Source organism: Dipodomys merriami, unplaced genomic scaffold (genome assembly GCF_024711535.1).
Source record: "Dipodomys merriami isolate MVZ:Mamm:240054 unplaced genomic scaffold, mDipMer1.0.p SCAF_72, whole genome shotgun sequence".
In the NCBI taxonomy this organism is placed as follows: domain Eukaryota; kingdom Metazoa; phylum Chordata; class Mammalia; order Rodentia; family Heteromyidae; genus Dipodomys; species Dipodomys merriami.
This window is the reverse complement of record NW_027206313.1, coordinates 6,526,042-6,543,889: the sequence shown is the minus strand read 5'-3', so window position 1 is coordinate 6,543,889 and position 17,848 is coordinate 6,526,042. Positions and strand designations below refer to the sequence as shown.

The 17,848-nt window shown below is 41.8% G+C and overlaps 1 protein-coding gene across 3 annotated transcripts in view; it reads right to left on the bottom strand.

The window, feature by feature from the left end:
• LOC138818230 (GRAM domain-containing protein 2B) overlaps nt 1-17,848 on the bottom strand; it is a 103,069-nt gene that overhangs the window by 81,485 nt on the left and 3,736 nt on the right. The window contains exon 1 of one of the 3 annotated variants that reach the window (XM_070009251.1): nt 10,562-10,796. The exons of 1 other annotated variant lie outside the window; for it this stretch is intronic. In XM_070009251.1, the coding sequence (XP_069865352.1) occupies nt 10,562-10,686 (125 nt within the window). In that variant the 5' untranslated portion in view covers nt 10,687-10,796. Of the gene's footprint in view, nt 1-10,561; nt 10,797-17,848 lie in introns of those variants that run through there. One more of the 3 variants, XM_070009247.1, reaches the window with a different exon arrangement.

Genomic DNA, 17,848 nt, shown 5'->3' with positions numbered 1-17,848 from the left:
TTGGAGAAAGGCATAGCTCTTGGTGTGTGTGTGTGTGTGTGTGTGTGTGTGTGTGTGTGTGTGTGTGTGTGTGTGTGTGTGTGTGTGTGTGTGTGTGTGTGTGTGTGTGTTTGTCCTGGGGCTTGAATGCAGGGCCTATGCACTGTCACTGAACTTTTTTGCTCGAAGCACCATACCACTTGGGCCACAGCTCCTTTTCTGGGTTTTTGGAGTTTAATTGGAGATAAGAGTGTTATGGACTTGCTTACCCAGGCTGGCTTTGAACCATGGTCCTTTCTGGATCTCAACCTCCTGGGTAGCTATTACTGGTGTGAGCCATTGGCACCTGGCCTAGGCACAGCTCTTAAGTGACAAAACTAGCCATACACCAGGGAGGCCTCTTTGGGCAGAAGCTTCTTGCGCAGATGAGAGAGGATACTCCACACTTATTAAATGAAAGCACCTGTCATACTTTGGTCCCTCATCAAAAGCACTTACAGCAAATACCACTGTCTTTTATAGCTAGAGAGGGTCCTGGACACAATTTTTTAATTTTTTCCAGATGTATCATCATTTGTATTTTAAATCTTTAATTTTTCCAGGGCTTTGGCAGGTGGCATAATCTTTTGCTTTAATGCCAGTTAATGGCTGAGAGCTGTAGCCGCATTTGGTCACATCACCATGAGAGGAAACCATTGACATATGATGCACACGTGTGTCTAAGCAATAATGGCCCATAGGTTTAGGTGAACTAAATATGCTTCAATGTAAGGTGCTTTCAACTTCCATTGGGTTAATAAGGAAGGAAATCCATGCTGAGCTAAGGAGCATCTGTACACTTCACTAGAAACTCACAGAATCACATGATGAGTCAGTGCAGGATTAGAACTCTCCATGATCTTGTTCCTCCAAACAATATTATATCTACTTCTGGGGCCAACATCCTCTCCAGGGCTCTAGAAATACCCCATGTGGGATAAAGAGATGGAACTGAATAACACTGGAAGAGAGATCTGAGTTTTGGAAATAGGCTAAATAATTTGAAACCAAGCCAGGTGAAAAAAACTTATCAATTAAGTTGGAGAAGTCATGGTTCTAGTTGTATGTTCACTCCTGGAACTAATTTTGTTGGCTTAATTTAGTAATATAGCCACAATGGAAAACTTCTTTCCTTTATCTGTTACTTGTTTTCCTCACTTAAGCAATATAGAGCACAACTGTACTCTATCACCTATAGTGAACAGCCACCAAGATTTATAAGATCACGTCTATTAAAAATAAAAATCTCTAGCTGGGTACCTACCATTGGCTCACAACTGTTATCTTAGTTACTCAGAAGGCTGAGATCTGAGGATTGTTGTTCAAAGCCATCCCAGGAAGAAAAGTCTGTGAGATGATTTAAATTTTTTTGTTTTTTTTTATTGTAAAAATAGTGTACACATAGCCGGGCGCTGGTGGCTCACGCCTGTAATCCTAGCTACTCAGGAGGCTGAGATCTGAGGATCGCGGTTCAAAGCCAGCCCGGGCAGCAGAGACCGTGAGACTCCTATCTCCAACAAACCACCAGAAAACTGGAAGTGGCGCTGTAGCTCAAGTGGTAGAGCGCTCGCCTTGAGCTGAAGAGCTGAGGGACAGCACCCAGGCCCAGAGTTCAGGCCCCACGACCGACAAAAAAAATAAAAATAAAAATAAAAATAGTGTACACAGGGGTTACAGTTACATGAAAAGGTAATGAGTACATTTCCTATCAGGCATTGTCACTTCCTCCTTTGTTTTTCCCCTACCATCCCTTCCCTCCCTACCTCCCCCCTCTCCTCCAAGTTATAAAGTTTGTTTTCTACATAGTGTCTTGTACATCTCATTGTTACAATGGGTCTTTTATCTCTAATTAACTACCAGGAAGACGGAAGTGGTGCTGAGGCTCAAAGTGGTAGAGCACTAGCCTTGAGTGATAAGCTCAGGGAGAGCCCCCAGGCCTTGAGTTCAAACCCCACAACAGACAAACATGAAATACATAAATAAAATAAAAATAAAATTCCCTGTGGGCCTGAAATCCTAGCTACCCAGGAGGCTGAGATACACAGATCATGGTTCCAAGCTAGCCCAGGCAGGAAAGCCCGTGAGACTCTCATCTCCAATCAACCACCAAAAAGCTGGAAGTGAGTAGAGCTCTACAGCCTTGAGCAAAGAAACTCAGGGACAGAACTCTGGCCCTGAGTTCAAGCCCCATTACTGGCGCATACACACACACACACACACACACACACACACACACACACACACACACACACACACACTACCAGTGACTCATGCCTGTAATTGGGGGAGGGGAGGGCTTTGAGAGGGAAAGAGGGTGAGCATGATCTGCAAAGTTTAATGTATGAAAACAGCACTAGGAAACCCATGGACATTGTTTTAAGAAGGAGGAGTGGGATGTGGGATGAGGAGAGGTGATACATTGTGGGTATGAGTGGAAATGTCACACCGACACCCCATTGGTCTGCGAGGGAAGTACAAAAACATGTCCCTGTGCAGAAGCCCCCTGTGTGTGGAGAGAAGCGGCGGCTGTTTTCACTGCTGGGTTATATACAAGCAGCCACTGGACACTCACATCCTTCCTGGCAGGGCGTCCGGCCTCAAGTATTTTCACGCCAGCTCCCCACCAAGTCCCATAGGAAGCAATTCCTGGAGTGCTCAGCTCCCTTATACCTGCCTGGCTCTGATCTGTTACACACACAGGCTAAAGAAATAATAAACAAATCAACATGATGACGGCAAGCAAATGAACTGGATTTGAGTTTTTCAATCTGTCAAGACAAAACGATTCTGTGTGTGTGTATTTGTGTGTGTGTGCACACGCGCGTGTGTATGCTTGAACTCAGAGCCACGGTGCTGTCCCTTAGATTTTTTTCTTTCTCCTTTTTATTGTTAATTTAAAGGTGAGATACAGAGGTGTCCCTTCGATTTGCTTGCCCAAGGCTGGTGCTCTACTACTTGAGCTACAACTCCACTTTCTTTTTTTTAGAAAAAAACGTTGGTTACTTGGAGATAAGAGCATCCCAGACTTTCTTGCCTGGGCTGGCTTCAAACCACCATCATCAGATCTCACCCTCCTGAATAGCTAGGATTACAGGCCTTAGCCGCCCCCCTCCCCCCAGCGAGTAAATATGACGAACAAAACAATGAAAGTGATGGAATGCATCACCAAAAAAGACTTTGATATGGGTTTAAAATTTCATTTAATAATAATAATTATTGGTTTTTTTGCTGCCCCTGGAACTCTGGGCTTGGGCGCTGTCCCTAAGCTTCTTTTGCTCATGGCTAGAGCTCTACCACTTGAGCCACAGCACCCCTTTTCAGCTTTTTCTGACTAGTTTATTGGAGATAAGAGTCTCCCAGACATTTTTGCCTGGGCTGGCTTCAAACTGCAATCCTCAAATCTCAGCCTCCTGAGGAGCCTGACTGACAGGTCTGAGCCACCAGCATCTGGCTAGAAATGAAATTCTTGATAACACTGACAAATTACATACATATCCTAAATCTACAAACGTATTGCAACACTCAAATAAATTATTTGCTTGACATAGTATGATTTTTTCCCCATAATCTTAAGTAATCCTCATTGAATTGATCACATGGCATCAAGTTTTAGTATTTTCAGTTTAGAGAATAGATTATTTTGGTTTTTTTTCCCCTCTCTCTCTTTTCTTTTTTCAGTCCTGAGGCTTGAACTCAGGGCCTGGACCCTGTCCCTGAGCTTTTTTGCTCAAGGCTAGGGCTCTACCACTTGAGCCATATCTTCACTTCTGGTTTTTTGGTGGTTAATTGAAATAAGAATCTCCTGGACTTTCTTACCTTGGCTGGCTTTGAACCACAATCCCCAGATCTCAGCCTTCTGAGGGGCTAGGAACCACAGGTGAGCCACAGGTGTCTAGCTAGGTTTTTTTTCTTAAAAAAAAAATAGAACTGAAATCTGGGCACCACTGGCTCATACTTGTGATCCTAGCTACTCAGGAAGCTGAGATCCAAGGATCAGGGTTCAAAGACAGCCCAGGCAGGTAAATCTGTGAGACTCATCTCCAATTAGCTACCAAAAAGCTGAAATTGGAGGTGTGGCTCAGCCTTCAGTGAAAAGCCTCAGTGCAACACACACACACACACACACACACACACACACACACAAACTCCGTACTTCTTAATACATAAGAGATTTTTTTTCAAATTCACCCCTATTTTTGGTAATGCCAAGCTCACCCATGAGTGACATGGAGATGTAATGGCTCTCGTCTAAGTGTTATTTCTCTGAAGCACAGGAATTGGCTAGATCTTATTGTGTGCAATTACTATCAAAAAAGAAGAAGTATACGATTGATTACTTATAATTTTATCAGCTGCATGACTAACAACACAGTCTTGGCAGAAGCTAACTTCTGTTTTCTCTAAGCAATAACAATAGCAAAGTCCAGCTAACCAATTTCCAGGTGTAACTGGAAGAATTTCCCAGAGCCTAGCTTCTAATCCCACACATTCAAGCCTTGTTTCTCTTCCACTACCCACATAATTCTGGTGCCCAGCACCTGCAGGGTAGGTTCATACGACGAGGTTATGTGTGGTCCTGCACCTCTGTGCTACTACTAAGCAGGGTGAATGGCTTAGTAAGTGGTAGCACTATTTCTGGATGCAATGCCTATGCCAGATGGCCTGCAAAAACTTCTGTATACAGAAAAGTGGAGGCAAATCACAGAAACGTGTTCTCCAGACTGCCAGCTAAATACATCTCCACACAACATCCCCTAGGTCAGGATGCCAAAAACGCCATTGGCTACCCTGGACCAGATGGGAAATGTGGCAGAGGGAAAACTGCCGTGGAGAGGAAGAGCAATCATAATTTCAATGGAGCTAAAAAATTGCATGTATATTTCATACAAATGTATGGCTATGTGAATGTCTTGTTAGGAACCTTCCCAGGGCCTGGGGGAGGTGGTGGCCAGTGAAGGTAGAAAGTTAGCCTTCCTAGGCTAAAAATATAGGTAAAAATATACCCGCAAACACTACATTCTGCTAAGTGGCTAGCTTAAGATACCATGCCAACAACAATGGAAAGACTGGAGGGCGGGAATGGGGCCACAGAGCCATCCCTCAAGATTGCATCTTTCAGGAGGTGGGTCATGAAAGATAAATAGGAATCTTGGGGCAGGCAAGGGGAGAAAAGGTCCTATGGCATATTTAGAAGCCTGCAACTACACAGAGCATGAAAATTGAGAAACTGGTATGTGCTTTGTATAAGTGGAGTATGAAGAAGGTCCAGTGGAGTTGGGAGAGATGGGATAGCTCCTTTCTTCCCAGAGGAAACACCTGCTGAGGAGCTGTATCCATCCCTGCTTGGAAAATACTAACTCCCCCAACCAAGAGGCCTAGTCCTATTGCTCTGCATGTATACTTCCGGGTCACTATGCCCAGGTGCATGTCCTTCTGTCTGCCTTCTGAATTAGCTCGCCTTTCATTCTTCTTCCTGAGAGACAGGACACAGGTACTAACACTGACTTTACTCGTTCACAGAAATATCTGCCTTACACCCAGGAAATGAATGCTGTTATCTACTGCCTTCACATAGACTTGATTTCTTTGACTGTTACCAACTCATCCCCATGAATACAGAAAGGAGCAGGAGCTTTTGCATTTCTCTATAATCAGCCTGATTCTAAGCATTTTTAAGCAGTACACTTAAGCATTACTCTTGTCCCAACAGCTCCAGTGAGTAAGAGCTGACAATGAGTCATGATAACTATGTCTGCCATGTTCTTGTTCTTCAGATTAACAGTCTCCTGTCCTTTGCCAGTAGTAAGAGAAGAAAGCAAAGTTCTTGGTAGGGAAGAATCCAAGGCTTAAAAGGCACACATTCTGAATATCCCCACAGATAGAAGAGCAAAGAGTATCAATAGCTCCATTGGAGCTGCAAGAGGAGGCTTGCAGGGCTGCTTTGGACTCCACTGGAATCAAATTGGAGATTGGTCTTTGCTCATCAGAGGAGGCAGTCTGGAATAGCCCCAAAACTCTAGAGTTCAGAGGTTAGCAGGCACGGCCTGGTTTATTCTCCTACATCCAGACTTAGCTCTGCATCATCATCTTTGCTCTGTTCAGCTGCCATCACGTGCCCCAAAGCTCATGGTACTCCATTCTGCATATTAATTCCACTGAGGAACGTTCACCTTTGACAAATGGCATATTAAGTTGCCAGAAGCGACTTAGTCCAATAGAAATTCTTGATTTTTCTATTTTCTGAATGACTAATTTATGTAACTATTAATTCACCAAAGCCTTTCCCAACCAACTATAGATAAAGGCATAACCATTTATGTGTATTTTTTATGAGGCTGTCTAATGTAATGCTTATTTTAGTGAATGATGCTTCTCATGAACTTTGAATTTTGGACTGCTGTACAGATTATGAATTCATACCCTAGTTTACAACAGAGCAAAGATCCTTCCAGAAAGGGCCTTGATGTGAAAGAAAAGCACATTTTCAAAAGAGAATACATCTAAATATTCTTATCACATCAGGGTAGAGAGAGATTTCTTAAATGAGTTATAAAGAAAACGATCAGTTAATTAAAAATAACGTCTTGAATATGGCAAATTCAAATGCTTGAAATACATTTTCTAACACATATAACTAACAAAAATATCACATGACAAAGTGTTTCAAATACTGTCAAGAAAAGGATGGTGAGCCAGGCTGCTGGTGGCTCAAACCTATAATCCTAGCTGCTCAGGAGGCTGAGATCTGAGCAACAAGGATGGAAGCCAGCTCAGGCATGAAAGTTTATAAGACTTGTATCTACAATTAGCCACCTAAAAGCTGCAAGCAGAGCTATGACTTCAGTGGTAGCGTGTCACCCTTGAGCAAAAAAGCTAAGGGACAGTACCCGGGATCCGGGTTCAAGCCCGGATGTTGAAACAATGCCCCTCTTACTAGTACAAGTAATTCACATGAAAGCTATACCAAGATGTCATTTCACACCTTCCAGACTGGAAAACAATGAGAGTCAGACAGTTCACAGGTCATGGAGCAGCAGGATAACTGTGGGTGGTAAATGACAAAGATCTGGAAACGCAATGGACATTGTTGGGAGAGTCGGTCACATCCATAATCTATAATGAACCAAGGCTTCTCTAGGTGTGAATCTTAAAGCTGCTGATGCGTAGATACACCGGGAGTTATGAGTAGGTGTAGCTTTGCTTGGATGAACAAATCACTGTTCAGAACCCACAGGGAGACCTGAGTGCTTGTCTGAAATGAGCACACACCACCACAAGCCCTCCATGACTCCTGGCACACTTGGAATAGAACGCTAGCCCTCACGGTCTCCTCGCTTCTGACTTTTCCAGGTACCATGCTCCACAGTTTCCCCAGTCTCAAGATCTTCTTCCAACTCAGCCTGGAAGGACATGCTCCTTCCCAGCTCTTTCCATTACCTAATTCCCCCCAATTTCACCTCTTCAAGGTGCCCTTTCCTTACTATTCCATGCAAATTAGCTTTCCTCTCTTATTCTCCTTCTCAGCTTTTACTTGTTTCCTATAACAAACAGTAATTTTTGAATTATGTGTGTATGTATGTATGTCTACATTCATTTGCATTTTCTACCTGCCTCTGATAGGAAACTAGTCATCTCCAGGAAGCGAGAACTCTGCTTACCTTGCTTGAGACTGGACCTTTCAACCTGCCCAGTAGCCTAGCCCTGCGACACTTAATAAGCTTCTACTCAGTTGAATGCATGCATTCAACTATTGCACAAATTTTCTCTGACTCTGTTTAAAGTACATAGCTTATTAGTTCCAGTTCATGGCAAAAAAACTGGATTTCAAGAAGTCATATGAATACTATTATTATTAAGGGAGAGCTTTCTCTCTCTCTCTCTCTCTCTCTCTCTCTCTCTCTCTCTCTCTCTCTCTCTCTCTCTCTCTCCCCTTCCTCCTTCCCTCTCTTCCTTCCTTTTTTTTTTGAGATTTTTTTTTTTTTGCTCAAGGCTAGCACTCTACCACTTGAGCCATAGCTCACAGTTCCATTTCTGGCCTTTTTTTGGGTTGTTCGTTGAGTCTCAGGAGCTTTCCTTCCTAGGTTGGCTTTGAACACAATCCTCAGATCTCAGCCTCCTAAGCAGCTAGGATTACAGGTATAAGTTACAGGTGCCCAGCTACTTCACATTATTATTATTGTTGTTATTATTTTATCTAAAAAGTTAACCAATGTGTGCCTGAAGGCTTCTGCAAATTATATATGATGGTTTTACACCCAAAACATAAATAGATCTTTCAGTTAGGTGAAATGTCTATACTGTTTCAAGTATGCTAAGTATTTTCAAGTGAGCCCTGATATACATTTAAAAGGAGCATTAATAAATGTTAAAGTTAGAAATTTAATGTTTCACATTCAGGGCTGAATATTCAGATTCTTTCTGAAAGAGGTTTGCATTTAGATTAATGTAAGTTTTTATTTTATTTTATTCTATTAATCATCATGAAAACCACATTTATTTATGCTTATTTAAGTTACACTTTCAAATATGGATTTGCTTGCTGATGAATTTTAATTTAATAATTTTTTCTGGTTAGAGGTTGAATTCCAAAGGGGAGTTGGCATGAATCTACTTGAAAGCAAGGTGAGTAGACACAGTGTTTTGAGAGATACTTGAAGCTAATGAAATATGGAAAAAATGCAGGAGTTTTACATTTTGACCATCGAAGTTATACTCTTGCCCGAACAACTACAAGCAAATAAAAAAAATTTATAGCTAAATCAAGCTAATGTGAAAATGGATCCTAAATGGATCTTTGCTTTGCAATACTATTTAACTTTATTTCATAACCTGACCTACTGATATATGAATGCCATGGAACAAAATGGGACTTCTTTGTTTTTAATTTAATTTTTAAAAGCCATAATTTAGAGTGTTTACTGTGTGAGTGATTTTAAATAATTAATTAATAAGACAAATAGTCATGTTTAATTCTTGACTTTCTCAATAGGGTACTATCTAAAAATAAAGCTGTGTGTGGAGATTATTCCTTTATTTATTTATTTTTTTCATTTAGGAAGTCATATGAAAATTACACAAAGGTTTGGATGAGATACTTCTAATATTTGGTTTCCACTTCTACTGGATTACATCTTAAAAATTTCTAGAGAATTCTCATTTAGAATATCTGATTGAGAGACAGGACAGATGAAGGAAATGGAGGCCTGGGAAAGAGGAGGCCAGGAACCCTGAGATTAACGTTGTAATAATAAATACCTTGATTAAAAGCACAAGGCATTATTTTCCTTGCTTTAAACATTACAACTCAGCAGTAAGCTGCAACACTTTGTAAAAAGAAAAACAAAAAAGGAGAAAGAGCATCTTTTTCCCTCTGGCCTTGCCCAAATGATTAGCATGCCTTGGGGACAGGTCAGAGAGAGTAGCAGCCTGGAAGAAGAAATAGCAAAGTACCCAAGAAATAGAAAGAAATAGAAAAGCAACCAAAACAAAGAAAAATGGGTCTTCTGGGCACAGAAAATTATCTGAGGACTAGACACTGTCCTTTGGACTGTTCAATTCTTAGCTTAAAGGGATGCTTAGGCACTCATATCATTGGGTCCCAAAATTGAGTCAATAGCCTGACCTTGGAAATCACTGGCCCAGTAATAAGACAGTTTTACAGCAAGAATGACAAAGCATACTAGGTGTCCAAAGCAGGGGGAGGGGAGCAATCACCCCAGGGCACATTAATGTCAAACTCCCAATCTACTTCTTAACTATAAACACTTTGGATGTTACAGTGTTCATTGCACTGGTGATCAAAGGAAAAGATAGAAAGAGAGTAAGCAGTTTTGGTCTCTGCCTCAGTGTATCTTAAGTTTTTATTTTTATTTTTAGGACAACATGACTAACTTGGTACCCAAGGGTCAGGTGGAGGGCTTGTCCCTTTTGGAGACTTCCTGCTTGGAGAATCATGTGTTCCAGTTCCGGTAACAGTGGTTTGGCCACTCCCCTGGCATGAGCATGATTAGTTTGGTAACAATTCCACTCTCTTAGTGGTATTGATGTGGATATTAGTATTTACAGCCTAAAAGTCTGTGCTCAGAATCAGGTCAAATCTACTATGTACATCTTTCTACAGGAAATCATTGTACCAAGGAAACGCCAATGCTATTTTCATATGTAATTTAGAAAGGCAAACGTCTTAGTAGCTTAGTAACTACTACTTCATAGGAAGAGTTTAATAACCATCCAGGTAGTTGGGGGTACCAGGGGAGGTCTAGTTTAATTACCTGGCTTTCCTTGCTGTGAACCTCAGAGGAAGTCAGGAGCGGAGACACTGCTCAGTAGCCAAAAGAAACACAAAAAAGAGAAGCGAGAGATGGCTTTGCTCAGAGCTGGCAATAGTTGTGTTTGCTGGGATCCTCGCTCTTCCTTTTGTACTCCGTCAGAAGCACTGGACCGGCTTCCTGGCCTGTGTCTTCCCTTTCCCCAGGCTAATTGCTACCCGGGGAGCTAAGCTCTCTACGGAGCACCCTGGGCGCCCCAGGCCACCTGCACTCACCTGAGGAACACGGAGCTGGGGCTGTCGGTGGAGCTGTGCGGAGTCTCTACTCCTGTCTTCTGCAGGCCGCCAGGAATCTCAAACCTGAACACGGTATCACCAGAAGACAATCTTTTCTTCACCATTGTATACGTGTCCACCGCTTAGGCAAGAAATCAGCTCGAAGGCTTATTTCCCAAGCTCCCAGAGAAAGTGGAGAATCTGGTGTTTCAATGCTGACGGTTCCTGCATTGCAGGAAGAGCCTCACCTGATTTCTAATCTAGCCGAAGCTATTTGTATTTTTCAAGTTAATGAGTAACTGATTAGTATGACACAGGTGGTTTCATCCTACTGACATTTGCTCTGGTAGAGAAATCTAGCTCTTAGTTTACTAGTATGAAGCCCCACCCACCGTGGATTTAGGCAAAACACCTATGGAAAATTAAACAAGCAAAATACAGGGGACTGGAGGCCAGAGGCATGTGGTCACTGAAAACAAGATGCTTTGCCTAAACTCCTGAGGCTGGAAGGCAGCAGGAGGATGGAGGATGAGCCCGCACCTGCCATGCACCGGGCACCGCCAGCCCTCTATGAGCACGGAGACTGGTGTCAGGCTGTACTGTGAGCGCGCACGGGCTGGTGTTAGGCTGCAACGTCTAGTTGCTGAGAGTTTGAACCCACACTGCTGTATTTGACATCTGCTGAGCCTGTATCACAGGCTTAGGATGCAACTAAGCAGGACACTACGCTTCAGCATTTTATAATCAGGCTATGGCTTATCGTTATCATCTGGATATACTTGGTGTGTAGCCCTAGAAAAGACAGGACATGAGTTCATTTGTGTATTAAGCTTCAACCACTTAATGTTTAAGGCCAGGAAGTATCAGGGGCCTCTCACCAATCCTTTTAGTAGTAGGAAAAGACTTGTTCAGCATAGCCGTGAGCGCCCTTCTTGCTGTCTTAGTGATTAGCCAGTGCATTAAGAGAAGCGCATAGGCTGTGACTGTGGAAGAGAACACAGTTACCTGACAAGTTAGGGGATGTTTGTGGAGGTGAGGAGCCAGCAGGAGAAGGGGGGACAAAAGGGTAGGGACTGTGACTGAAGTACTTTATATGCGTGTATGAAAACGGAATAATGATATCCATTAAGATGATAATAAGCAGAGGGAACAATAGTGTTGATTTGATCCAGGCATAGTATCTCTGTGTGTGTGTGTGTGTGTGTGTGTGTGTGTGTGTGTGTGTGTGTGTGTGTGTGTGTGTATGTATGGACATATCACAGCCAAATGTCCTTGTATGACAATCAATGCATACAAATTAATAAAAAAAAAGCAGAGTGGAATACGAAAGGGTAAACATGAGTAATTTTTTTAAAACTTCAACCGAAAAAACACAAAAAGAGCAAATAATATGAAGTTACTTGGGAAATCAAACCTTCAAACCTTTAGCCTTGGCCTTGGGAGCCCTTTGCTCTGTCCAACTGTTCAAGGACAAGTTTGTGGGTGGTGTGGTCTAGCATGCTTTTGAAATGATACAAAAATGTCTTCCAGGAGGATTTTCCTGATGCCTAGTAAGGCGACCAGCTTATTCTGGTTTGCCTGGGATGTTTGCAGCGTTCAGCATGGAATGCCCTAAATCCTAGGTCCCCATGGTGGTGGCTCATCGTGATGTCCTCATGTTGCTATTCTGCTCGGGCTCCACATCTAGGTTCTCTCCTACACTCAGCTTTTCTTCTGGGAAGGCACTAGGGCTGGAGGTCAGGACTTCAAGTTCTTCCTCAGTTTTTTCAATTGTGGCTGGTGCTCTGCCACTCAAACCATGCCTTCAGTCCAGGCTTTGTTGCTAGCTAATTGGAGATATGTTTCTTGGATTTGTCTGCTAAGGTCGCCTCAAGCCTTGTTCCTCAGATTTCAGCCTCCTGCGTGGCTGGGATTTTAGGTGTGGGCCACTAGTATGTGGTTGAATCCACCCTTTTATTGTTCTCTTTTGTCCCCTTATCTCTGTTCTGGCATTGTCAAGGAAGACATGTTGGAAAGGCATTGCATTAGCAAAGTTATACTGAGGGGTTAAATCACACCAGTCTCTATACTGGATATAATAGAGGCAAACTGCTCAGTAGCTTCTACTCCTTGTAAACAAAACATTCTAATCAGCACTGATGTTCCTACCCGATGAAGTGTAGTATATGACTCTCATGAAGGTTTAGGTTTTAACCTGGGCAATGCTTATCTTAGAGATACCTGGAGCAACTTAGAGCTACAGGGGATTCCAGGGTCAGAAACCAGTTTCCAAGCATAATTCTCACTTAGTAAGCTCCGTTAGTGCACATTCAATTAACACACATGCTTATGGGCAAGACTCTGTGGTAGGTGCAGTGGCTGATGGAAAGACAAAGTTTAGAAATGAGTCCTTGTTCCAACATTTTAGGTGCACAATTGAAGAGTTAACTAAAAATAAAGGAATTAGGAAGGTAGTAAATCAGGCTTGTATTTCTTGATTCTTTCTAGCACTTAGTATCTTTTGAGTCTATTTATCATCTCAACTAGGATATTAGCATCTATAACATGTCATGTAAGACTTGCTGAAACTACCTTTTTATAAATGAAGAAACAAGACATTTATAATTTGCTATTGCTAAAAGTGAGACTGTGGTTTATGATGGACTTTGTTCATTACACAATTATATATTATGCACAAGCCCTGAGTTCAAGCCCCAGGACTGGTGGGTGTACACACGCACGCGCACACACACAATGGAATGAAACAAAAAGGAGACAAGATCATCTGAGATCAAAATGACTTAGGAAAGTCTCATGGATTGACTTTCCATGAGGGCACACTGGAAAGGCAGAAGGAAAGGAGACAGGCTCATAAGAAGGTAAGTGGGCATGCCCAGTGTGCATGTGCCAGTTTGTGTTGGTGAAGTGGGGAACTAGGGTTAAATGTTCACATGGAAGCTAAATTACAATGAACGTCAAGGGCTGCTGTGGCTATTTCCCACTTTATCCTGTAGGAAATAAAACTGAAATGATGGAGGATTATTGTGATGATCACATTGATGACACTGTGAAAGCAGGAGATGACTTAGACCATCACTGTAGTTACCTGGAGATGTATTTTATTTTATTTTCCCAGGCAGCAACATTCTGGCCTACGGGAAGTTCTGAGGTAGTTCAAAAGTCTTGGCTGAACTCATGTGAAATGTTAAGTCCTCATCATAAGCGATTGTGCCTAAGATGAGATTTGCTGTGAATCTAGAGTGGAAGTCATAAATGTGAATGCTTTCAGGAGCTGGGAAGGAAGTAAAATTATGGGGCAAATAGGGAAGCCACAGAGGATGGTAGAAAATGGTTTATGCCTTCTCCAAGGACAGCCATGTTTTAAGAAAAATGTATTGTATTGTTATTGTAGAGGTGACGTACAGAGGAGTTACAGTTACACTAGTCAGGAAATGAGTACATTTCTTTCTGAATCATGTCACCCTTCCCTTGCTCTCTTCCAGTTTCCAATTTTTATTAATTAATTAATTAATGTTTGTGCTGATACTGGGGCTTACACTCAGGGCCCGAGGGCTGTTGCATAGATTCTTTGCTTAAGACTGGGCACTCCACCACTTGAGCCTGGTTATAAATTCTCATGGACTTTCCTGCCTGGGCTTGAACGGTGATCCTCACATTGCAGTCTCCTGTACAGTCAAGACTAGTGGTGTGAGACACTGGTGGCCAACAGGGCATCCGAATTTAACTGCCAGTAGAAGGAGGCATCCTACAGCTGTACTAGGACTATATTCAGCTGGTGCTTGCCTTGGAATTTTTGCTACTTTTGTTTTCAGTGTTGCAGATGGAACACATGGTAGTGAAACACTCCATTCCTGAACTACACCCCAGCTGGATTTCCTTCTTGATAGAAACTGCCATGGTGAGCCTGAAATAGTCGTTATGGTTACACTTTACGTTCAAATGGGAAGAAGGCTGTGATACACATGGCCACTAAAAGGAAATGTGAATTCTGACTGCTCTGTTTTTCTGATTAATGGCCGTCGATTGCTAGGCAGCGACCTACGCCACAAGCCCAGGTTTCCTCCTGCCAACGTTACTGTGGTCTCTCTTGTCTTTGTGATTAGTCAGTGACATTTAGAAATGATCTCCTTTGACCATTGAGATATGACCTTTGCCCACAGTATCCAACCCTCCACCAGCCTCCTCTTCTTCTTTTTAATATATGAAATTAGAACAGAGATCAGGATATCAAAGATCAGTATTTTTAACCTTTATAAAAATACCATTATAAAAAGAGCACATGCACTGGACAAAACAAATAATATATGATGAAAACAAGCCTACAACTAAAAAGCAGTAGAAACCCTTTTATATAAGAAGCTGAGGTTATTAACGACAACAACAACAACAACAAAAATTCCAGGCGCCAGTGGCTCACTCCCATAATTCTGGCTACTCAGGAGACTGAGATCTGAGGATTGTGGTTCGAAGCCAGCCAAGGCAGGAAAGTCTATGAGACTCTTATTGCTAATAAACCATCAAAAAGCCAGAAGTGGAGTTGTGGTTCAAGTGGTAGAGCACTTGCCTTGAGTATAAAAGCTCAGATATCGCTCTCAGGCTCTGAATTCAAGCCTAACATTGGCACAACAGAATAACAACCACAAAACTAACCAAAAACTGAAACTAAACAAAAACTGAAACTAAACAAAAACTGACACCTGGAAATTTCAAGTAAGACCAACAATAATTTAAATATCTCATTTCCCCCCAATACTCTTCAATAAATCATAGTGTTGCAGCTTTATAAAAAGAGTTTGACATAGATAAAAGAGAAATAGATTTGGGCTCTTGTCTTTGGTAAGTCAGTTTACATCTTTGGAATTTGCTTCTTTTCTCAAACCAAGAGATTGTAGGTCAGATTTGGTTTGCTGACATGATCTGCTGGGTCTTACCATGTTTTGCAAATAGATATTACTTACCCCTTTCATTTGACGTACATGTAACTGGTCTTTCCTGAAACATCAGACCTAACAAAAGAAGCTCCCTCTTGTGATGTGGCTGAACTCTTAACTGGCCTGAGACTCCAGCCTTTGTAGTCTCTGCATGATCATTTTCATAATCCACATTTTATTTTAAAATTCCTGGCTTAGAGGATGTTGAAAATTGTCTCAAGGCCTTTGTGAAAACTCCACTGACATCATTAATGTTTGACTATAAGATTTTCTTTCTTCAATAGCACATAGTCCATAGTTCCAGCAATTCAATATTATGCAATGACAATAGTCTTGTTTATTAAATCCAAGCATTCTGAAGTCCACACATAAGGAAGTAATGTACTTATTGGTGCTAGGTTAGATAGAAGGGAGGATTTTATGCCTATTTAGTTTCCTCATTCCCACTTCCCTCTCCTTTCTTTTTCCTCTTCCCTCCTGTACCTCTTCTTCCTTCTCTTCCTCCTTTCTCCCCTCCCCCTCCTTATTCCCCCTCTTCTTCTTCCTCTTCTTCTTCTTCCTTGTCTTCTCTCTCCTTCTATTCTTCCTTCTAGGTATTTAGAATTTTGGAATCAAGATACAAGGTCAAGTCAAAAACAATATATAAGTAATTGAGCTTCATTTACAGTGATAAATAAATGAGATTTCCTTCACAAATTAGGCCAAGTTAGAAATATTTGTGTTTTCCCATCTAACTGGGTTCCCGCTAGTGTTAGTAATTTGAGTTTGTATACTGCATGCCAGTACTATTGCTGTGGAAAGCCCCATCACTCAGTTTGTACATCATATAACGTCTTCAACATATGCCATTTATAATGATGATAATTTTTTAACTCATCTCATTTTCAGTAACATTGAGTTATAGGTCATCTTATTGGAAGGCATGTTTTGTTTGTCTCTGGGTGATCTATGCTGTGTCTGCATACAGCATTTCAGAGAGAGAGAGAGAGAGAGAGGGAGAGAGAGAGAGAGAGAGAGAGAGTGTGTGTGTGTGTGTGTGTGTATGTGTGTGTGTGTGTGTTGGTGTTAACCATTTGGGTGCCTAAGGTGCTGACATTGGTGGAATAGTCTAGAATATCCCAGTCTAACTCATAAACTAGATCACATCTGAAGTCTGTACTGGTCTCCTCAAACTCTTTTGTTCTGTAATTTCTGTGATAAACATTAGTGTGGAAGTGAGTTGCTCCCCTGAGGTCCTGACCCCTTGTTTGAGCAGCTGCAGAGAGAAGGCCTGTGTTGTCCTTGACAGACAGCTGTTACTACCTGGGTATCGTAGCTCACACCTGTAATCCTACCTACTCAAGAGACTGAGATCTGAGGACTGCAGTTGGAAACCAGCCTGGGTAGGAAAGTCTGTAGCTTCTTTTATCATTTATCTCCAGTAAACTACCAAAAAAAAGAGCAAATAAATTACCACAAGAGCTCAGGCATAGCACCCAGGCCCTGAGTTCATGCCCCAGAACCAGCACCAAAACAAAAAGAAGAAAAAAGAGAAAAGCTGTTTCAGACCATGGTGCAGGACTGAATTCTGCCCCCAGAAAGACTATAAACTTGATCTTCTAGTAAACATAGCAAAAATCAGACTTAAAGCAAACTTTCTGTCTATTGAAAAATATGATAGAAGATAAAGAAACGTGAAAACCCAAGTTCTTGCTCGGGTTCTCCTACCAGCTGGAGCAAGCCCTTTCCTGCTTTTCATTTTATCAAATGAATCATCAATTTATCAAATGAATAAGACAGCTGACGTTAAACATCGCATTTTTGTCCAGTTCTTTTGCTTGATCCACACATTCATTCTTAAACAGTGAGGTACGGATGAACTGGTTTTCTTGAAGAGGCAAAAGCCCTCATTTGTAGTGCTGGCCGACTTCCACAGTGTAAAAACATCCGTGATGAAAGGTCTCAAGCTCTCCATCTACCAAAGGTGACGCCTTGAACGTGGTTTTGGGAAGCGATGCTGACAAGTGCTCATTGAAGTTTGTACAACCCGACTGCCTTGCTCTGCTGTAAATGTTTCAACATTCTAACAGGGTATTTGCATTTGTCTCCAGAGTTATTGGATTTAGGAAAGCTGTGTTCTTTGATTTAGACAGCATTATCACCTGATAAATTGTACAGTAGCTACTGCGTATTCTGCCTTGGTTTGAAGAGCTTGGATCCAAGCCTCACAATGCTCACCCTTGTACAGTGCCTGCTTCGGTTTCCAATTTGTGACTCCAGTAGCTTGAATTATAGGTGTGTACCATCCCACTTGATGGGAGTTTTTTTGGTATTATTTTTATTGTATTGGAATATAAGTATTCTATTTAACAGATAA